The sequence below is a fragment of the Delphinus delphis genome, chromosome 13, assembly GCF_949987515.2.
Source record: "Delphinus delphis chromosome 13, mDelDel1.2, whole genome shotgun sequence".
NCBI lineage: Eukaryota > Metazoa > Chordata > Mammalia > Artiodactyla > Delphinidae > Delphinus > Delphinus delphis.
The window spans coordinates 6,368,556-6,392,078 of NC_082695.1; the positions used below are offsets into that span (position 1 = coordinate 6,368,556).

At 39.4% G+C, this 23,523-nt stretch overlaps 1 protein-coding gene and 1 non-coding gene across 2 annotated transcripts; one reads left to right on the forward strand and one right to left on the reverse strand.

Annotated features, from left to right (window-relative positions):
* Positions 1–1,468: 1,468 nt before the first annotated feature.
* Positions 1,469–23,486, reverse strand: GTF2H3 (general transcription factor IIH subunit 3). The gene is made up of 13 exons (XM_060027913.1): positions 23,398–23,486; positions 20,343–20,422; positions 14,360–14,466; positions 13,800–13,966; positions 11,533–11,595; positions 10,626–10,655; positions 10,449–10,477; positions 7,601–7,675; positions 6,770–6,823; positions 3,759–3,827; positions 3,245–3,380; positions 3,095–3,131; positions 1,469–3,007 (listed from the first exon to the last, which is right to left on the reverse strand). The coding sequence occupies exons 1-13, from the start codon at positions 23,408–23,410 to the stop codon at positions 2,938–2,940; spliced, it is 930 nt and encodes a 309-aa protein (XP_059883896.1). The 5' UTR covers positions 23,411–23,486; the 3' UTR covers positions 1,469–2,937.
* On the forward strand, positions 9,836–9,940 carry LOC132436699 (U6 spliceosomal RNA). Its single transcript, XR_009521852.1, has one exon. It is a non-coding gene; the product is annotated as a U6 spliceosomal RNA (small nuclear RNA).
* Positions 23,487–23,523: the final 37 nt, after the last annotated feature.

Sequence of the window (23,523 nt, forward strand, 5' to 3'; positions counted from 1 at the left end):
AAGGATCACGAAAAAGTAGGAAAGCGTGTTCATGTTAAAAGCCAGAGTTGCTCCAACCTGCAGTTAATTCAATCAACCTGGAGTTAATGCAAGAGCGAGCCTACAGACACTGGATTGTAAACAAGCAACTTAATAAACTTGATTTTTATGGTGATTTGGGGGGAGGGACAAAAAGGGGGTGAGGCTGCAGTGCTATAATTGTGTTGTTGAATTGTTTTTATTATTTTCCCAGTTTTTTGAAGGCTTTGTTTGTACCACACAGAACTCTCAGAACTCCGAAAGCAGCTCTTATCAAAGAACACACAAGAGGTTTTGCCCAGCATTAGGGAGATGCAAAAGCATCAAAGTTCTGCCTGAAAACAAATTCCTTTTTATGTCGGTAGCCTCAAAGTATCTCAAGCGTTATTATAGTTCGGTAACTAAGCGTGCAGGCTCTGAGGTCGGACTGCCTGGTTTGGGTTTCACCTTCCTTCTACATTAAGTGACCTTGGGAAAGTCACTTAACCTCTCTAAGCTTGGGCTTCCTCATCTTTATTATTATTATTATTTATTTTTGGCTGCGTTGGGTCTTCGTTGCTGTGTGCGGGCTTTCTCTAGTTGCGGTGAGCAGGCGCTACTCTTTGTTGTGCGGGTTTCTCATTGCGGTGGCTTCTCTTGTTGAGGAGTATGGGCTCTAGGCATGCGGGGTTCAGTAGTTGTGGCTCACGGACTCAGCAGTCGTGGCACGTGGACTGTAGAGTGCAGCCTCAGTAGTTGTGGCACATGGGCGTAGTTGCTCTGCGGCATGTGGGATCTTCCCAGACCAAGGCTTGAACCCGTGTCCGTTGCACTGGCAGGCGGATTCTTAACCACTGGGCCACCAGGGAAGCCATTCATTCATTCATTCATTCATTCATTTGGCTGCACCAGGTCTTAGTTGCAGCACTCGGGATCTTCATTGAAGCATGCGGGATCTTTAGTTGCGACATGTGGGATCTATTTCCCTGACCAGGGATGGAACCCGGGTCCCCTGCATTGGGAGCATAGAGTTTTAGCCACTGGACCACCAGGGAAGTCCTTCCTCATCTTTAAAAAGGAGATAATAGTCTCTCCCAAATAGGATTGTGTGAGAATTAAGTGAGGTAGCATATCTAATGAGCTTAGGCTAATGCCTGGCATATAGTAAGCACTCAATAAATGTTCACTCATTTTGTTAGCCATCAGAGCAGTGGTGAACCAATTCACTGCGAGAATCCAGGTATGGTGTGTAAGAAATCTTGTATTAAAAATTTCATATCAATCTATAATTGTATAGTATTTGTAACAATATTTTTGTGAGAGTTTTGGCAAGATTTGAAATTAAAGTTCTTCAGAGTTGAATAAAAAACTGTCTGACATGTGACCAAATCCAGGTAAAAAGTACAGAGTTGAAGATGAATTGAATGAGCATGAAATAAACAATGAATGAGGAAATAAGCAAATATGAAAGTTTAAATTATTTTATTATAAACATTTATACAAAATAAACAACAAACACAACTGTTAAAAATAAAATTTAAACAGAATTAGGCCAGTTCATAAAACATGTCAAATGAAAAAGTAATAACAAAAACCTTATCAGCTTGTTTGAAATATTCATCTTTAGATATATGATTCTTTGTTTCCTAGACTTAAAATAGAGATCTCCATTACACATAGTTAGGCTGTGAAATATTAAATATTATTTTTAAAAGACAGATTCTTAAAGGTTAGCAAATACTTGCAAAGTGATCACCAAAATCTTTGTGTATTTGTTAACAAAATTGAAAATGCAGAATATAAAATCTACTTGAAATAATCCAACCAAACACCAAATTGCTTAAATGAGACTCAGTTTCTGAGACGGTATCAAGAGAAAATTAAAATCTTATTTATATACAAGGTTGTATACACAAATAGGTCTTTGTCAATTTACTTTTTAAAAAAAATTAAATTGGCCACCATTCCTAAAAACGCTTCCTACACTCTGCTGGAATTTAAAAGGACTTTTAATAACTTCAAGGTTACATAGAAAAATAAGTTTTTTATTGTTGCAAATAATTTTTCTTTTGAACTTATAGAATTTTTCAGTATTAAGTCCAAAACTTCTAGAGAACAGTTCTCCAGTATTAATGCTTTCCCCCTCCTCATTAAAAAAGGGATGAATTCTATGTGGGGCAACACTTCACTGTACAGAATCCATTCTCCCCAAGAAATTCCCCCTCAGAACCCAGACCCTGGCTTTCACAAATAAGCTCTTCACACAACTGTTCTTAAAGAAAAAGTTCCCACCAGACTACTGCACTCACTCTCCTTACTCACTTAAAATCAGATTTTAGAGATATTCAGTGACAAACTATCATTTGGATAACTCTGACCAAACATGTACTAATGTCAGACAAAAGAATAAGTATCTGCTAATATCTGGAGCTAAATCTCAATCTAGAAAACAAGGATTTTATTTATGTGACTACCGTCGAAGTGTTGACTCAAGTAATATGTTCTATCTTGATTAATGCCATTACTCCATAAATAGTCACTTTTTCCAAAACTGTATTCAAATTTCACATCATACATTTCACAGTAAGAACCTAGACTTGGTAGGTTCTGACGCTTATAATCAGTCAGTACAGAATGGCTTTGACAAACGATCACCTCATTTAAAAAAAAAAAAGTCACAAATTTGTGCTTTCTTCCTCCATTTCTGGACAAAAACCAGTCAGAAAAAATTTTAGGGTACATTGCATAGAATGACTCCCTCAAATAAATCAGCCCCCAGGAAGCATAGGATGAGGATGATGTTTTAGTATATTTCCTGTAAGAAAGTTCACTAAAATTTATCTTACACATATCTCTATTTTTTTCAGCGCCTTCCTAACAAAGATTCTGCCATATAATTTCTATTAATAGCTCTAAGTGATGGGGAAACAATTTTTACTGTCATGCGGACATTTTCAGTTTCTTTTTCTTGGCCTTCAGTACAGGAGGGAGAGAAATCTTAAAGGCTGTCCTGAAATAATACAGAGAAGGAAATACTTTTTAATGCTCTAAGTCTCTATAAAGGGCAAGCCAGCCGCACAGCCTCAAAGATACTTACTCGCATGTAGTGCAGATAGGACTGAAGTTGCAGAATACTGCAAATTGAAAAAACGAAAAATGAACAAGACGGTCTAACAGTCACATAGTTGGAGATGTTTTCTGCACACTCCTCCACAACATAGAAAAACTCAGCGCTACGTGAACTTACTTGACAAGCACACAGAACACACGTAGCCGATTTCAATGAGATTTCGATGGCAGAAGCAAGCAGCCCGGTAGTCAACGTGAACTGGGGGTGGAAGGGTTAACTGAGACCTCTGATCTTGATCAGGAAGAAAAACCCACTGTTTAAAAAAAAAGCAAGGAAGTTTTATTTAAAACATTGGGGAAAACAACCCGAAGCCAGGACACAGATAGCAGATATTAGCCAGTAAACACTGAGAATACTAAATTAGATTTTCCTTGAAAGTCTATTAGAAATAGACTATTAGAAATGTGTTTCTAGCCATTCCACAATTATTGAGCACCACCACACAGGCATACAGCATTCCGCATACAGCTTACAGGGTCCAAAGACTCCCTTAAGTTCGAATTCCCTAGGTCACCCCTCTGTTCCTTTCTTCCAGTTACTAAGCATCAGCCATCTTACTCCCGTTCATTCCCCAGGAAACAGGGGTCTCACTGGACTCAAGGCATTAGGTTCACTGTTGACATTTCCTTACCAGTAAATACTGCAGAAGGGAGGGCATCTGAGGCACCTTCAAGTACAGTCCCCCTGTGATGTCACAAGCCTGCAAGACAAAGGGCTCTCAGCCAAACCAGCACTCGCTTAGCTTTTCCAGCGGGAGGTCATTCTCACCAGCAACTCTTCAGGTCTCCAAAAGGAGAGGAAGATACGACACAGCGAATTAAAAGGGAATCTCTTCCCAGAGTGCAGGAGGACCAGAAACTTGCAGCTACCTCCTCAGATGTTCAAATATCTTGCGTTCCCCTTGGCCCACACCCTTTCATCCTTTGAAGACTGTAGTATAAGAGTACAAGCCCTTTTTCCTGTTAGTTTGCTACTGATAAATTTCTATTCTTGCCATGTTTATTCATTCTCATTGTATCTTTTAGTAACAGTTTGAGACGTAATTCCCATGCTATTAAACTCACCCTTTTAAAGTGTACAATTTACTAGTTTTTAGAATATTCAGAGTTGTGCAACTGTCACCGCTATCTAGTTGCAGAACATTTTCATCACCCTAAAAAGAGATCCCATCCCCATTAACAGTGATTCTCCATCCCTCCTTTCCCCTGGCAACCAGTCATCTGCTTTCTGTTTCTATGGATTTGCCTATTCTGAACACTTCATACAAATGGAATCAGACAATATGTTTCCTTTTACTTCTTGCACTTAGGATAATGTTTTCAAGGTACATTCATATTGTAGCATGTATCAGTACTTCATTCCCTTTTATGACCAAATAATATTCCATTTCATGGATAGACCACAATTTATTTATCCGTTCATCCACTGATGGGCATTTGAGTTGTTTCCACTTCTGGGTTATTATGAATAGCACAGCTATGAATATTCACGTACAGTATCTTTTATGGACACGTTTTCATTTTTCTTAAATATATATCTAAGAATGGAATTGTGGACTCAACTGGTAATTCTATGTTTAACTTTCTGAGGAACTTTCAGACTGTACTCCAAAGTGGCTGTACCTTTTCACATTCCCAACAAACACCATGCACTTACCATCAAGCTTAAGAAATAGGATAATTCTAGAACCTTTGTAGCTGGTGTACTTTCTGGTTGTATCTCCCTTTCCCCACGCATCCCCAGCAGTAACCTAAACTCAAAGTTTTCTACAATTTTGTGCTTTTAACTAATCTTTTAGGAAATAATATTTCTTGCAGTCAAAAAACGTTTATCAAAAGTTTAGTAATTTCTTCAGTCTTATTTCTGTTTTTTTTCTTTTCCCTTTTTAAAGTAAAATTCAGTTTCATATTTTGATTAAAAATAACATCTGGTGGCGCAGTGGTTAAGAATCTGCCTGCCATTGCTGGGGACATGGGTTCAAGCCCTGGTCCGGGAAGATCCCACATGCCGCATAGCAACTAAGCCCGTGCGCCACAACTACTGAGCCTGCGCCCGAGCCCACAAGCCACAACTACTGAGCCCGTGTGCCACAACTACCGAAGCCTACGCACCTAGAGCCCGTGCCCTGCAACAAGAGAAGCCACCGCAATGAGAAGCCCATGCACTGAAACAAAGAGTAGCCCCCACTCGCTGCAACTAGAGAAAGCCCGTGCACAGCAAGGAAAACCAAATGCAGCCAAAAATAAATTTATTTTTAAAAAAAGAGATAAAATTAATTTTAAGAGCATTTTTATTTAACTCAATATATCCAAAATGTTATCATTTTAACATGTAATCAGTATAAGTACCATTAATGAGATATTTTACATTGTTTTTTTCAATACTAAGTCTTTGAAATTCAGTGTGTATACTTATGCACACCTCAATTCAGATCAGACTCATTTCAAGAGCTCAGCAGCCATATGGCTACCATAAAGAATAGCGCAGATCTGGAATATGATCCTATTTTTATAAAAGTCTTTGCTTAGTGACCTATTCTTCCATCTGTATGTATAGAGAGATCTGTCATGCTGTTCACCTAATACTAACAACAGTAACTTTCAGATGATAGGATTTGAAGGGAATTTTTATTTATTTTTTTTTTTTGCGGTATGCGGGCCTCTCACTCTTGTGGCCTCTCCAGTTGCGGAGCACAGGCTCCGGACGCGCAGGCTCAGTGGCCACGGCTCACGGGCCCAGCCGCTCCGCAGCATGTGGGATCTTCCCGGACCGGGACACGAACCCATGTCCCCTGCATTGGCAGGCGGACTCTCAACCACTGCGCCACCAGTGAAGCCCTTTTTTTAACTTTTAAAAAATACTTTTCTGTGTTGCTTGAATTTGTTTTAATGTGTAAATTACTTTTACAAATTCAACCAAATCATTGTGTAAAATGTAAGTAAAAATATCAAAGAAACCAGAGAGATGTTGGTGCTCTAATCTAAAGCATCATACAGGCTAATCCCTAAAGATGTGTGGGGACTTCCCTGGTGGTCCAGTGGGTAAGGCTCCGAGCTCCCAGTGCAGGGGCCCAGGTTCAATCCTTGGTCAGGGAACTAGATCCCGCATGCCGCAACTAAGACTCAGCACAGCCTAAATAAGTAAATAAATAAAATATTAAAAAATAAAAATGTGTGAAGACTGGTAGATGAAAAGCATTTAACAAAAAGTAAGAGAACACACCACACTTTCATAACCACCAACACCAAACGTTCATTTAAAATATACCTTTTGGGCATCCCTGGTGGTGCAGTGGTTAAGAATCCGCCTGCCAATGCAGGGGACACAGGTTCGAGCCCTGGGCCGGGAAGATCCCACATGCCACGGAGCAACTAAGCCCATGCACCACAACTACTGAGCCTGTGCTCTACAGCCCGCGAGCCACAACTACTGAAGCCTGCGCACCTAGAGCCCACGCTCCACAACGAGAAGCCACCGCAATGAGAAGCCTGCACACTGCAACGAAGAATAGCCCCCACTCGCCGCAACTAGAGAAAGTCCGTGCACAGCAACGAAGACCCAATGCAGCCAAAATAAATTAAATAAATAAATAAATAAATTTATTTTAAAAAATAAATAAAAATAAAATAAAATAAAATATACCTGTTGGAGGAGTCCTGAATCAGAGTCTAACACACAGGCATCAATCAAAATATTCTGAAATGAACATTTCAAAAAATATTATAGGAATAATAATGACTACCTTACAGTGAGAACCTACTATATGCCAGACGCTATTCTTAAAATGGCTCATTTAACATGCATAATAACTCTGCAAGGTAGATATCTGATTTTCATTTTACAGCTGAAGCACCCAGGCCTTGGCCGGGCGGTGGTCACAGAGCCCAGGGGAAGCAGTGCTGCCACCCCCAGCCTGCCTGTCCCCAGAGTCCGTGGTCTTTCCACTATGTCGTGCTGCCGCCCCAAGACGGAGAATATTTTACATGGCTATGGTAGCACTTCAGGTTAAAACTGAAGTTTTAAGGAAGTTTTTTTTTTAACATATCAAAGAAGAAAACGTATTAGTGATAACTCATCTGAAAACTTCGGTTATTTGCAAAGTAAAAATATCAAATCTTTTTAAGACCTCCCTGAAGCAAAGAGACAGAGAAATTGAAGCAAGGTATGCAGCAAACTATAAAACCTAGAATTCTTAGCCTAGGGTCCAAGGATGGGCTAAATGGTTGCAGGAATACCACAAAACTATCTGCAAAACTGTTTGAGTGCATATTTTTCTGGGGACCCATCAGATTCTCAAGGGTCCAGGACCCAAAATAGAGAAATGACTAGTATTGTACAAAATATGGATTCTAGATTCCCAATCCCTTAATAAGTATCTAGTCAGAATACCTCTCTAAGTAGGTCATTCAAACAATAAAATTAACTCCTTCATTATGAAACCAATATTCTTTAAAAAGAAGGCTCTCAATTCACCTGCTTCTGTGCTGCAAAGATGACATTCATGAAGTTCATATACTGCAACGTGCTGTCTTCTGCAGCCTTAATAACCTAAAAATCACATCCATGTTAATACCTTTCAGCCACATCCTAGTATTCTCACTCAAATGTCATCACAATATACTACAAATTACAACCAATATCACCTTTCTAATTTGTCTTTGAAGTTGTTATTAAATAATACCTAAAACTGTAAAGATGACTGCAAAAATCTCCCCCAAATCCTATCCCTCAAGAAATAACCCTTGTTAATAGTTTCTAAAGAGCACTTATGTGGCCGTGTATATATACTCACACATACACCCCCCAGGATGATACTCTATCTAGTGTTCTGCAGCCTGCTTTTTCAGTCCACAATATCTGGGGGTAAAATCTTACATCAATAAATTTGGATGTAACCATCCTTCATGCTGAGTTCATAGATTTCCACCGTTTAACCAATTATCTATAGAAGACATTGAAGCAGTTTCCAAACCTCGGTTTTAGACAATGCTCTAACGAACGCTCTCATCTACCCTTTGCACAACTCTCCGATTAGCTCCTAAAATAATCAGTGAGATTACTGAAGTGTCTGCACATTTAATTTTGATACATACTACCGAACTGCCCTCCAGAAAAGCTGTACCAGTTTATCCTCCCATGGGCGATGCAAGGGAGTAACCACTAGTAGGGCTGACCGTATTTCCAAATGCTAACTGGTCATTTTCATTTCCTCTTCTGCAGATTGCTCGTTTCCCACTTGTTTCTTTAGAGTCAACCCTGACTTTTAAAAATGAATTTACAAGAGCTCTTTTTTATTTTAGAAATATTACATTAATCCTGTCAGGTAGCTATACTGAAAGTACTTTTTCCTAATAGTTTTTTTTTTCCCATCCTTGTTTTGGGGGGTTTATTTTTTTGAGGTCTTACGCCTCCTTTTAAAGTTTCATATCATGCTTAGCAAGATATTCATCAACACAAGACTATAAACAGATATTTTCTTCTAGAGCTTTTATGACTTGAATTTTTACATTGAAATGTTTGATCTTTACTAGAATGTGTTTAGGTATAAGCAGTGAGATCTAGCTTTGCTTTCCCGCAAATGGCCAATCAACTGGCCCAGTACCTTTTATTGAATAATCCATTTCCCTCCCACTAACTTGAAGTGTTTCGTTTATCATATGTCAAACCCCACTGTACCTGGTTTCTGGACTCTAGTCTTTTCCATTATCTGTTTGCCTACTACTATACCAGAACCACAGTTACTGTAGCTTTATAATGTGTTTTAATGCCTAAAGGAGTGTGCACAAAGAAGAACAAAGAGAACTGCTCACTACCCAGTTCTACAAGGGTTAACGGGGAACTCACTGCAGCTGCCCACGGACAGCGCACCCTGAGAGGAGTTCAGGATGAAAAACAGGATGAGGGACTCTGTGCTTTGGATAAATAGGCCTTTAGATAGTTAGATGCATATCTCAGGAAGAATTTCAATGACCCCAGATTCTTGCCTCTTCGCAGACAAGAACTGAAAAAAGAAATAGAAAAGCACTAAAATCACTAACTTGAGATATCTGTTCTTCGTGATTAGCCGTAATCTTTTACCAAGATATATGCTTGACTGCATGAATTTCCTAGCCAAAAAATCACATATAAACTGGCTTCTCCCCTACCTCTTTGGGGCAGTTTCCTCACAGCTGACTGGCTGTCTCCTGGGCTATAATCCTCAGTAAGACTCTGGATAAAACTTAACAACTCACAACTCTTATGTTGTGTGTCTTTCTTTAAGTCAACTGGAGCAAGTTCCTGCCTACCATTTTCTTTCAGAAAGCTCCTGGCTATTCTCATTGATTTATTCTTTCAGATAAACTGTTGACTTTCTTAAATCCCCCCACTCTGCCAGGAAAAAAAAATCTGATTAATATTCTGAGATTGCATTGAACTTACAGTTTAATATTGGAAAAATTGACATTGAAGAATAAAGTATGGATCTCCAAAAACTAGTGGTTACCAGTGGGGAGAGGGAAGAGGGGAGGGACAATATAGGGGTAAAGGAGTAAGAGGTACAAATTATTATGCATAAAATAAGCTACAAGGATACACTGTACAACTGTACAAAAATATGGGGAATATAGCCAATATTTTATAATAACTATAAATGGAGTATAACCTTTAGAAATTGTGGATCACTGTATCATACACCTGTAACATAAATAATATTGTATGTCAACTATACTTCAATTTAAAAAAAATACAAATTTTATTGGAACCATACAGAGAAGATTAGCATGGCCCCTGCGCAAGGATGACACGCAAATTCGTGAAGCGTTCCATATTTTTAAGTGAGACAGTGGCATGGACATATATATACCACCAAATGTAAAACACATAGCTAGTGGGAAGCAGCCGCATAGCACAGGGAGACAAGCTTGGTGCTTTGTGTCCACCTAGAGGAGTGGGATAGGGAGGGTGGGAGGGAGGGAGATGCAAGAGGGAGGAGATATGGGGACATATGTATATGTATAGCTGATTCACTTTGTTATAAAGCAGAAACTAACACACCATTCTAAAGCAATTATACTGCAACAGAGATGTTAAAAACAATATAAATAAATAATAAAGTACGAATTTTAAAAAGAAAAAAATATGGCTCTCCATTTATTCAATTATTTCATGTCTCTCAGAATTTTCATTTTTCATCATAATCAATTTTACGTATTCCTTGTTAATTAATTCTGGGTACTTAATAATTATTGTTTCTATTATAAATGGGTCTTATTTCCCATTATGTTTTCTAATTGGCTTTAGCTGGTATAAAAACATCGTTTTGATATCTTTTTAATCTTACCAATATCCTTGATTTCATTTCCTGATTATCTATAAAGAGATAAAAACAGTGAACAATTTAACTGAATCTTATTAAACATATTACATATAAGGTTTTCTCACCAATTTTTAAACAGTACCTGAAAGTTATAGTAGTAAAATAAAGATTACAGTCTCATAGAAGAATGTAGGTGCCTACCTTTAACATCCTTGCTCATTCTATGAATGTCTTATTTTCTTAGCATTAAGGAATTTAAAAATATTATTTCATAAATACTAATAGTAAACAGAAAAATAACCTCAATTTTAGTTAAATAAATCCAGCATCCACCCAGCTGAAAAAAGGAAAAGCTCCAAGGCCCACAATAAACACATAAAACAAGACTGATTGGGAGCTTCCAATTACTAACTCTGTAATCAAGTGGGCTTTGTAACCCGACCAAAATATGATCTTTATCCCAGAAAATTAAAATTAGTAGATTTGATTGTTCTTTGATTATCCACCTGCTTGTTCTATGATTATCCACCATGTCCTGGATTTGAATACTGGGAACACAAGTAAATCAATACACCATCAAATGAGATAATGAATTTGAAAAGCATACCCAGCTGATCAGACACCCCCAATCAAGGTCTGGACAGACTCAATATTGTACAAAACTAACAAACTAAATTACTTAAGGCTGAGAAAATATCACACAAACATAATCAAAATGCTTATAAAGGTGTGCAAAATAATGCATTCTCCCGCAGAGAAGCAGCTGCTCATTTAATAAGCCCCAGGGTTAGTAAATGGCTTTTTAAATTAAACCCTGCTTCCAACATGAGAGACGAAAAAAAATTTTTTTTTTAATTTGTCTCAATAAGAAGCATCCTGAGGAACAATGAATTACGAGCAAGACGTGCTGGAGAAACTAGAGTCTTCTCATTCTTAGCTTGTCTAAAAACATGTCAAAGCCAAGATAAACTACTTTTTGATTATCTACCACTTTAGAACACTCATGCCTTCCATTAACACGGGCACCCAAGGTTCTGAGAACTATCACAAGTTCAGATCTCTTTATTACAGGAAAACACCTTCTGCATGATTAAAACACCAAGGATACAGCAAAGAGCTTTGGCAAGGGATCCTGCCAGCAGAGTTTCTGTATGTTGACCCTCTATGTCACCTGTAGATAACAAAAAACATTAAAAAGGGAATTTTTAGGTACTTTCTTGACCTAAAATCATTTTCAAACCAAAGCATTCTTCTTCATGAATGAAATCAGATGACATTTTCAAACTGGGTTTAAAAACATAGATAAGCAATTTTTAAACATTTTCTCAATTTAAAATACCCCGGTGGTTGGGGGCTGAAGGGGCAGGAATGGGGGGTTGTTGCCTAATGGGTATAAAGTTTCAGTTTTCGATGATGAAACACTTCTGGAAATGGACAGTGGTGATTTTGCACAACAGCGTGAATGTACTTAACGCCACTGACCTGTACACTTAAAAATGGTTAAAATGGTTATGTTATAAAAAACAGATAATAAAAAGTATCCTGGTGTTACTGGGGAAGGTTGTGGTTGCTCAATGACCTAAGCAGTAGCAGAGGCCCTGTGCAACTGCAGGCAGCCTGGACAGTGGCCCCTGGCCAGGCCCCGAGCCCTTCCCACTGCCTCCCACCTGCCTGGGAAAGCCGTGATAAGAGGACTGGAGAAAGTGCCCTGGCTGTGGGAGGCAGGGACGAGGTTTACAACTTATTCAGAGACTTGAGTGAAAAACAGTCACTCTCATAAAAATAAAAATTCTATACCTTCAGCACAAGAAGGTGGGGAGACCAGATTGACACGCTGTGCGAACAGGGCCTGCAACTGGTCCAGGAGCACTGATACCCCATGGGGAGGTCAGACCAGGAAAGGTCTGGAACACTATACTGAGAAGTTGGGACTTTGCCCTAGGGGCCAGTGGTTGTTCAAAACATGATTCGAGAACCAGCTGTAGGAATATCACCAGGGAACTCAATAGAAACACAAATTCTTGGGCCCTCCCTAAACCCACTGAATCAGAAACTATGGAGTGGGGTTCAGTATTTCATTTTAACAAGCCCTCCAGGTGATTTTTAACAGTTTTATTGGGGTATAACTTACAGATCACAAAATTATCTTTTTAAGCACACAAGTCAATGATTTTTAGTAAATTTATAGGGATGTAAATCCTCGCCACAATCCAACTGTAGAACATTTCCATCACCCCGAAAGATCACTTGGGCCCATTCCCATAACTTCCCTGCTCCTCCCCAGCCCCAGGAGAAATCATTAATCCACTTTCTGTCTCTAGAACTGCCTTTTCCCTACAGGTGATTTGGACACAGGAGACAGATTGAAACCACTGCCTGCAGGCAACAGGGAATCAGCAAAAGGTCTTTAAGGGCGGGAACAGCAGCTCTGATATTTAGGATGATACCTCTAGATGCTGAGTGGAAAGACTGGAACGGAGAGAGCCAGGAGTCGGTTAAGAAGTTAGTAACAACGATCTAGAGCAAAGGCTCTCCACCTGGGCCACTGTGCCCCATGGGAGACATCTGGTTCTCACAACCGGGGGATATTACGGCATCCAGTTGGTTGAGGCCTTTCCTTCAAAGCACAGGAAAGCCCCACAATAAAGAATCACCCAGCCCAAAACGTCAGCACTGCCAAGGCTCAGCTAGATGGCAGGTAATTAGGGGTCAGACTTCGGAGATACTGCTGAGGATAGATTAATAGGATCTCATAGCTGATTAGATGCTGGATGAGGAGGAAGCAGTCAAAACAGAAAATTTTGCAAAAGTAGGTGGCTGGGGGGTGACAGAAATAGGAAATGGAAATGGTGGTCTGAGAGAAAAGACAATGAAACTGGTCTGGGCCGTGTTAATGAGACTGTGGGACATTTAAGTGGAGATATTTGCAAGTTGAAAGAAAGGCTAGATTAGAGACAAAAACTGGGAAGTGTTCATAAATAAATGATAATTAATGACAAGAGTGGATGAGAACACGCAGAGGGAGAAAATAAGAAAATAACCCGGCAGAATAAAAAAATGTATATATTTTTAAGAAGAAAAAGTCAGAAATGGAAGAAAGAATGGTCCAAAAAAGAGGAAAAATAGGTCAACAGGCTATCCTCAGAAACCAGAGTATTTTAAGAAGCGGAGGATGGTGAACAGGGTCAATGCTGCAGAGGTCAGGCAGCTAATGCACAGGCTTTGATGGAAAAGATTTTTTAAAAGAAAAGAGAGAATGAAGTAAATAGTATCGAGATGCTCAAAGTTTTGGACTCAAAGCCTCAAGGACCTCCACACTCAACTCCACGTGCAAACAGCAATAATGGAAGAAAAAAAAAAGCTGAAAGCAGTTACTCTTGGTCATTAGATCTTTGATCTCTTCAACAATAACTTCATTTGCTGCTGTTAGCAACTCATATTTTCCATCTTTGCTTCCTGAGGGAATAAATTCAGAAGAAGCATTGCCAGGGTCTCCAAAGAAGTCTCCAAGTCTGCCATTCTTTCCAGGATATAAGAATCGACTGAAACAGAAAAACAAAACACCGAAAAGAACCTAGTTACACCAGGACTTGAAGCCCTCACTAAACATCAAAGTGAAATCCAGCACACGTAACAAAAACCACACCAATTCCAGACTCTCAAGATTCCATAATAAATTTCAGTTTTAAAGAATGTAGAAAATAGGCAAGTGGGCAAACATGAGTCTACCACCACAGAATATCTTGATGATTCCACTGTTTTCTTAAAAAACGAGAAGAATAAAGAAGGTACTGGGTTACTGTCTCTTGAAATGCTTCATACCAAATTCTTACCTACTACCAGTTTATTATTTGAGGTATATTTATCTACCCCAGTAATATCTGGTCCAAGGGTCCCTAAGCACTGAACAGGAAGAATAATCATAATGGTCATACCTTTCTTGAATGTGACTTGCTATCACAGCAAGTTTGTTGGAACGATTCATGAATAAATGAGAATTTCCTAGCACCATCACTGCATCTATGCATTTTGATAAAGTAAACTGTTGAAAAACAGAAGACAAAAGAAAGGTAAATTAGCTATCCAAATAGCTACGTCAGGTCTTGAAATGATTAAGATTTCATTTAAATTTTAGACAATTATTCACTTCTAAAAATTTGCTCTGGAGCTCCCCCCCTCCAAAGTCATAAGCAAAAACATTTGAAACCTACAGTTTTCCAATACTGAACAGCACAGACTTGCTCATTTCTGACTTGCTTAGAAAAACAACACATGGCAGGTCAGATCCCACGGAGCAGAGCAAAATGAAGGAAGAATTGCTGTTGGGGGATGGGATGGAACTGGGGAAGTAAGGAGATAGCGTCCTTTTTTATAAACATGATGACTGATTTGTGCTAGAGATGACCTAAATATAATTTAGTCAGTAGCATCAATCTTTACTAATACTGGTTATAGAGAATTGCCCTTACTTTTTCTTCTCCCTTACATAACTGTCTACCAGCTACATTTTCATCCTCCACGATAATGAAAACAGTCCAATTTGAAATATAAACCCAAGAAAGACAAAAATTCCAACTGAGACAAGAAATCATATGCAAAGACATTCATTTTCACTGTTATTTTTCCAGCTGTTATACTGTTAATTGATACAACCTATTTATTCATAAATAAATATATTCATAGCAAAAATATGGATAAACCTGAAGAAAAGAAACTATAGTTTTCTAATTTTACTTATGAAACCAATTCTACATCACTACAATATTCCACAAATGTTTTCTGCATAACATTCAGGGAATAGCAAACATATCACAACTTCTATGATAAAATTACTAGAAAACTATTGCTACACATGGAATAGACAATTAATATATACTGATTAAATTGGTAATTGTAAAACTTTTGAATTCATTCATTAAGTATCCTGAGCACCTATTATATGCCAGGCGAAGACCCCTTCTTTCATGGAGTTTACATTCCGACAAGTACTAATATTACTAAAAAACACAGGTGGATATTTTTATAATCATGTAATAAAGCATGTTTCTCTTAAAGAAATACTTCAAGCAGAAAATAAAACTGATAAATTTCACTCATTCTATTTTTGAAAATGTAAAACAAACCTATTAAAATTTCTGTATGGCAAAAAAAAGACTGAACAAAAAAAGTGAGGGCTTCCCTGGTGGCGCAGTGCTTGAGAGTCCGCCTGTCGATGCAGGGGACGCGGGTTCGTGCCCCGGTCCAGGAAGATCCTACATGCCGCGGAGCGGCTGGGCCCGTGAGCCATGGCCGCTGAGCCTGCGCGTCCGGAGCCTGTGCTCTGTAAGGGGAGAGGCCACAACAGCAAGAGGCCCGCATACCGCAAAAAAAAAAAAAAAAAGTGAGAGGCAAATTACAAACTGGAAAAAAATAATTGCAACGTATGACAGATGAGTTAACCTTTAATATAAAGAGTGTCCACAAACCATTAAAAATAAATAAATAAAAGGAATATGCAAAGAGAAAAATGGGCAATGCCCCAGAGGAGAAATACAAAGGACCATTAAATATACGAAAAGCAAATTGAGATCATTTTGGTACATCATACTGGCAAAAGATAAAATAAGAAAACAGAGCATCTTGTGTTGGTACCAAAAAAAACAAACCCAGAATCCTCATACACCACTGATGAGAGTTCAAAATAAGACAGTCTTCCTGGAGAATATGGTAATATGCAGTGATATACTGGTCTAGCTGTACAATGGAATTCTACTCAGCAATAAAAAGGAATGAACTACTGATGCATGCAGCAACATGGACAAATTTCAAAATAATTATGCTGAGTGAAAACACCAGACCAAAAAAGAAAAAAAAAAACCCAAAACAAAAAATTGTTTGATTCCATATATATAAATACCTAAAATATGCAAACTAATCTATAGTGAGAGAAAGCAGATCACTGGTTGCCTCAGGAGGGGACAGGCAGAGAGGTGGGTGGGATGAATTCAAAGGAACAGGAAGAAACTTTGGGGGTGATGGATCTATATGTTCATTATTTTGATTGTGGTGATAATTTCATGAATGTATACATTAGTGAAAACATAACAAATTAAACACTTAAAACATAACAAAGTAAACACTTTAAACATGTACAGCTCATTGTATGTCAACTCTAGCTTGATAAAGTTATTTTTAAAAAAGACACCATTCAGAAAATGTCCAACTTAAAAATTTTTAAATTGGGCAAAATATTTGAATACAAATTTCACCAAAGAAAATATATGGATGGCTAATAAGCATACGAACAAAAGACTCAACATCACTAGTCATTAGGGAAATGCAAATTAAAACCAAAATGAGATATTACCACCTACACTAGAATGACTATAATCAAAAAGATAGACAAGCGTCAGCAAGGATGTGAAGACAAGACTGGAACTCTCATACATTTCTGATGGGAATGGAAAAGGTTGTACCAACTTTTTTTTTTTTTGGCCACTTCTTTTTTTTTTATTTTATTTCATTTATTTATTTTATTTTTTGGCTGCATTGGGTCTTTGTTGCTGTGGGCTGGCTTTCTCTAGTTGCGGCGAGTGGGGGCTACTCTTCATTGCAGTGCACGGGCTTCTCATCGTGGTGGCTTCTCTTGTTGCGGAGCACCAGCTCTAGGTGCGTGGGCTTCAGTAGTTGTGGCTCACGGGCTCAGTAGTTGTGGCGCACAGTCTTTGTTGCTCTGCAGCATGTGGGATCTTCCTGAACCAAGGCTCGAACCTTTGTCCCCTGCATTGGCAGGCGGATTCTTAACCACTGCACCACCAGGGAAGTCCCAGAGTGTACCAACTTTTGAAAAGTTTGGCAACGTCTTAAAAAGTTCAGTCTAAACTTACCATATTACCCAGTAATTCAACTCATAGGTCTCTAACTATTCAAGAGAAATGCGAACATATGCTCATACAAAGACTTGTTTGTGAATTACCAGCATTATTCATAATAGTCAAAAAGGGGAAACAATCTAAATGTCTGTGAACAGATAAACAAGAGGTATATTCATTCAAAGTAGCTTTTTTTTTTTTTTTTTTTTTTTTGTGGTACGCAGGCCTCTCACTGTTGTGGCCTCTCCCCTTGCGGGGCACAGGCTCCGGACACGCAGGCTCAGCGGCCATGGCTCACGGGCCCAGCCGCTCCGCGGCATGTAGGATCCTCCCGGACCGGGGCACGAACCCGTGTCCCCTGCATAGGCAGGCGGACTCTCAACCACTGCGCCACCAGGGAAGCAAGAGGTATATTCATACTATAAAATACTGTTCAGTAATTAAAAGGAACCACCAATATATGCTACAACATGGATGAACCTCAAAAATATTATGCTAAGTGAAAAAAGCCAAAATCAAAAGACTACCTATTACCAAAACTCACCCAACATGAAAAAGATCATTCAAATAGTTTAATTAATACTAAAGAAATTTAATTCATAGTTTAAAACTTCACCAAAAAGCAATCTCCAGGTCCAGACAATTTCATTGAAGAACTATACCAAAAGTTTAAAGAACTGATACCAATTTTAAATAATCTCTTCCAGAAAACGGAAGAGAACACTTCCCAATTCATTTTGTGAAGCCAGTATCACCCTTAAGCCAAAATCAGCCAAACAGTACAAAAAAGAAAAAAAAAAAACTATAGACTAGCATCTATCATAAAATAGATAAAAACTGAATCCAAGTAGGGTTTATTCTGGGAATGCAAAGCTGGATCGATATTTGAAAATCAATCAGTGTAATCCACCATATTGACAGGCTAAAGAGAAAAATCATTAATTGATGAAGAAAGATCATTTGACAAAACTTAACATCCATTCATGATAAAAATCTCCAAGCAAAACTAGGAAGAGAACTTCCTGAACTGGATGAAGAGCATCTACAAAACAAAGCTACAGTTTACACCATACTTAACAGTGAAAGACTGAATGCTTTCCTTCCAAGATCAGGAGCAAGGTAAGCATGTCCACTCTCACCACTCTTACTGAACGTAGTACTGTAAGTCTTATGAGTACAATAAAGCAAGAGAAGAAAATAAAAGGTATGTGCATTGGAAAGGAAAAAAATAAAACTGTGCCTACTTGCAGATGACATGACTGTCTATTTAGAAAATCCCAAGGAATCTAAAAAACACTGCTAGGTGGGCTTCCCTGGTGGCGCAGTGGTTGAGAGTCTGCCTGCCGATGCAGGGGACACGGGTTCGTGTCCCGGTCTGGGAAGATCCCACATGCCACGGAGCGGCTGGGCCCGTGAGCCATGGCCGCTGAGCCTGCGCGTCCGGAGCCTGTGCTCCGCAACGGGAGAGGCCACAAGAGTGAGAGGCCCGTGTACCGGAAAAAAAAAAAAAAAAAAAAAAAAACACTGCTAGGACTAATAAGTAAGTGTAGGTTAAGCAAAGTCCCAGCATATAGGAGCAACACACAAAAATCAATCATATTTCTATATACTAATATTAAATAGGTGGCAACCAAAATTTGAAACATATTACTCATTTACAGTTGCTAAAAACATGTATTTAGGTATAAATCTACAAAACTTGTCTGATGAAAACTATAAAATGCTAACGAGAGAATTCCCTGGCAGTCCTGTGGTTAGGACTCTGTGCTTTCACTGCTGAGGGCCCAGGTTCAATTCCTGGTTGGGGAACTAAAATCCTGCATGCTGCAAGGTGAGGCTAATAATAATAATAATAATAATAACAGCTAACATAAAAAAGTCACAACAGCAAATGCTGGTAAAGATACAAAGAACTTTGCTGGTGGGAATGTAAAATGGTATAGCCACTCTGGAAAACAGTAAAGCAGTTTCTTATAAAATCAAACATGTGATTAACATACAACCCAGCAGTTGCACTTCTGGGCATTTATCCCAGAGAAATGAAAGCTTACATCCACACAAAAACCTGTATATAGATTTTCAGAGCAGCTTTTTATGTAATAGCCAAAAATTGGAAACCACCCAAATGTCCTTTGATAGGTGAACGATTATACAAACTATGGTACATCACACCATGGACTACTACTCAGCAATAAAAAGGACAAACTTCTGTACATGGAACGACTTGAATAGATCAAGGGCATTATGTTGAGTGAAAAAAAGCCAGCCTCAAAGGTTGCATACTGTCTGATTTATTTACATAACAAAATTCTAGAGATGAAGAACAGATTAGTAGATTAGTACCAGGGACTAGAAAGTTACAGCAACCATGAAGGATGCCTCCACCAGGGAGCTCCTGTGCGATGAAACAGCTCTGTATCTTTTTTTTTTTTTTTTCCAGCTCTGTATCTTGATTCTGGTTGGGGTTACACTAATCTTACATGTGATAAGACTGCAAGAACTAAACATACACACACAAGTGGATGCAAAACTGCTGTGATTTGAATAAAGGCTGTAGATGGTACTGATGTCAATTTCCTGGTTTCGCTATTGCACTACAGTTATATAAGATGTTACTACTGGGAGACGCTGAAGCCAGGGCACACAGGACCTCTCTGTACCACTTTTCTAATTTCCTGTGAGTCTGTAACTATTTCAAAACAATATATTTCAAAATAGAAAGTGTTTTTTAAAAAAGACTACATATTATATGGAATCGATATATGAAATGTCCAGGAAAGTCAACATAAAGACAGAAAGTAGATCAGTGGTTGCCTACAACTAGGGGGTAGAAGCAGTGACTGCAAACAGGCACACGGGAACTTTGGGGGGAAATAGAAATGTTCTAAAATGGAATTGTGGTGATGGTTAAACAACTTTACTGTGATTTTTACTTAAAAAAAACACTGAACTGTACATTATAATGGGTGAATTTTATGATATGTAAATTATACCTTAATAAAAAAGCAACATAAACATATACTCAGTCAAACCAGAATTATCCAAAAGCCTTCTCAAGCAATCTTACCTGAGATTCCTTTAATGCTTGCTTTCCCCACCAAATTGGGTTGGTATCAACTATGATAACCAGAAGATTCAATTCATCTTCTGAAAATATTAACAAAAAATAAAAAACATTAGCCTCATAAAAGTGAAACAAAGCTAACATTCTCGATTTGTAAATTAGATCCAGAGCAAGCACCACTACATGCCTTCACATGTTTATCATCCTACAATCATGAAATTAACACAAGGCCAAGTTCTTTTAAAGATTTAAAGCTCTGGGGGCCCTTAGCAAGCTCTTGCTTGCCTCCTGTACATCTGTACCTTTCATGCACTAGAATGTAAGCTTTGTTTCTTTTGTCACTGCTTATCCTCTGCTCTGAGCACAATGCCTAGCATGTGGTGGATGATCAATAAATATCTCTTTTGTGAATCCAAAGACATATGCATTTTAAATGGCTGGTAAAGGACAGAAAGCACTGATTAACCAGTAGTTAGAATCACTAGTAGAATTTCAGGCATGGGATGGCAGGGGGGGTAGATTTAAAGGGAGACACAGAATCAATTTGGCTCCAAGTCCATCAAATCACCTAGCAGCAAGGTCAATTATACTTAGGAACCAATCTTTAAAAGGTGAAAATGAGGGGAATTCTCTGGCGATCCAGTGGTTAGGACTCCAAGCTCTCACTACAGAGGGCCCGGGTTCGATCCCTAGTCGGGGAACTTAAATCCCATAAACCGTGAGGCCAAAAAAAGAAAAAAGAAAAAACAAGGTGAAAACCAGAGTGGAAAGCACTTGCTATGTCAAGATTTTACTGTGAAAAAAATTAGGCTACTCTCTACAAAGTGACAGACACAATTAAAGAGGCTAACTTAACATATTAGTTCATTCAACAAACATTTACACTAAGTACCAGTGTTAGGTGTTGGGGATAGGTGTTGAGGATACTGAGTCCAAGCCCTCAAGGAGCCTACATTCTGAGGTGACAGACATATGAACCCATAAGCACACACTGTTAACGAAAAAAACAGGATGCTCATTTAATAGCAAAAAGCAACAATGCCTTTCCTGCCCCCATACTTTCCATCCTCCAGTTCCCTGTTCCCTGTATCAGGATAATCCCACCCCGTCTTTGATCTGCTTACATACCCAAATCCTATTTACTCTCTAAGGCCCCAAACCAATGCTACGTCTTCACCCAGAAGTCCTCCCTAGGTCTTCCAACAGGTCCTGGCTCCCCCATCTCAGGAGACTGGAAATCTCAGCCCCTCTGCATCAGGTCCGGCACATGTAATCCTATCATCCCATCCCATGCTGACAACTCAGCAAGGGACTTATTGCTATCTTTTGCTATCTTTCACCACTTATAAGATGTACTCCCTCCTTTCTTTTCTTTTCTTTTTTTTTTTTTAAGTTTGACAGATGCTGAACTGAGGATGGCATCTTATCCTTATGATTGATCACATTTTATTTTCTCTTAGTGGTATATTAAATAAAAGCACGTTTCATAATCAATACTATCTTAGATTAGGGGAAACATGGTATTTCTCTTTTGCAAGAGAAAGTAACTTGCTCTAAGTCACATGGCCTGCTAGCAAGTAGCAAAGCTAACACCCAACTCTGAAGACAGATCTGCTTGACTCTAATGACTGTGGCTTTTCAAAGCCCCACTGCCTACTTCTGAACACCAACAGCATCACTTCTCTTCTCATGACAGCACTCACTACCTCATTTTACACTTAGCTGTGTTTCTGATCTCTCTTCCCAGCTCTGCCCTCTAAACCATGGACTCCTCAAAGAATGAGGAATGAATAACATAATGTTGCATAAATCACAGAAGAAAGTGCCTAGCACAGAAGAGGCACTTAATTGTGTCTCCCACAGGCCCTCACTCCTCTACCCAAAAGCCTTTGGCCTTATTCTCCATCAGGTCCCACCTCCCAACTCTCAGGGCCTTCCTTGCTACTATCAAGCCTGAAAAAAACAGAAAGTGCTGCCTGTCAGGAGAGGTGTGTATCCATATACACATGGAATGTCACTATGAATTTCCTCCTTTGGGTCTCTACCTCCACATTTGTAGACAGGGGCCATACAAGGTCTGCGTCCCTCAGAGGGCTGTGATATTGATTAAAACAGATGAAGGATGCGTGCACAATTGTTATGGCCTCTGAAAGGACCTATTTCTACTCTTGCTCTCCGCAGTCCATTTCCCACACAGCAGCCAAAGTAATCTTTTAAAATCATAAATCAGGGACTTCCCTGGAGGTCCAGTGGCTAGGACTCCACGCTTCCACTGCAGGGAGCACAGGTTCTATCCCTGGTCGGGGAACTAAGATCCCGCAAAATACTGCGTGGTCAAAAAAAAAAGTAAATCAGATAGTAAACCTACCTTGCTTAAAGCCCTAAAACGGCTTTGTATTACACTTAAAATAGAGATCAAGCCCCACAAGGGCCCTGCACCTGGCTAGCTCCCTGATCTCATCCTTCTAGCCCACCCTACTCCCACCACCCTGGCTTTTTTTCTCCCTTTAAGATATCAGGCTCTATAACTGGTAGCTTAATGTATGAACGAAAGTCTCTCCACCTTCCTCTACCCCCGGGTGCCCCCTTTCCGTCTTCCCATTGCAAGGTAGTGGCTCAACTTGCCACAGGGTCTTTATAAAGTCACTCAAGTCTTAGTTTCAATATCACTGGTCTTCCCTGGACCCCTATCGAAAGCAGCTCCTTCTTGATCATCCCCTAATCACAATCGACCCCATCATCACTTTATATTGTCGTCACAGCTCTTGTCACCCTTCGAAATTATTTTTATTTACTTGCCTACTGTCTGTCTCGCTCACTAGACGGTAACCTCCACGAGTCTGTAACGTTCTCTATGTATCTCCCAGGGCATGAAATAACGCCGGGCACACAAGAGGCGCTCCAAAAATATTTACTGAATGAGTACATTCGCTACTCCTCTAAAGACCAAACAAGCTCCACCCAGCCCCCAGAATATACTGATACTCCATTTGGCCGGCCCTGGCCGGGTAAAGTCTGCTCAGCCCCGGGGTCCGGGTCCCGCCATCGCAGCCCTCACCGTCTGAGACCATAGCTGCCCGTGTCCCTCAGCGAAAAGCCGCTTGCAGTCAAGCGGGCCTCCGGGGTACGGCGCACCCCAACTTCCGGCGCCTCAGAGTGACGTAAGAGAGTGCTGGGCTCAGGC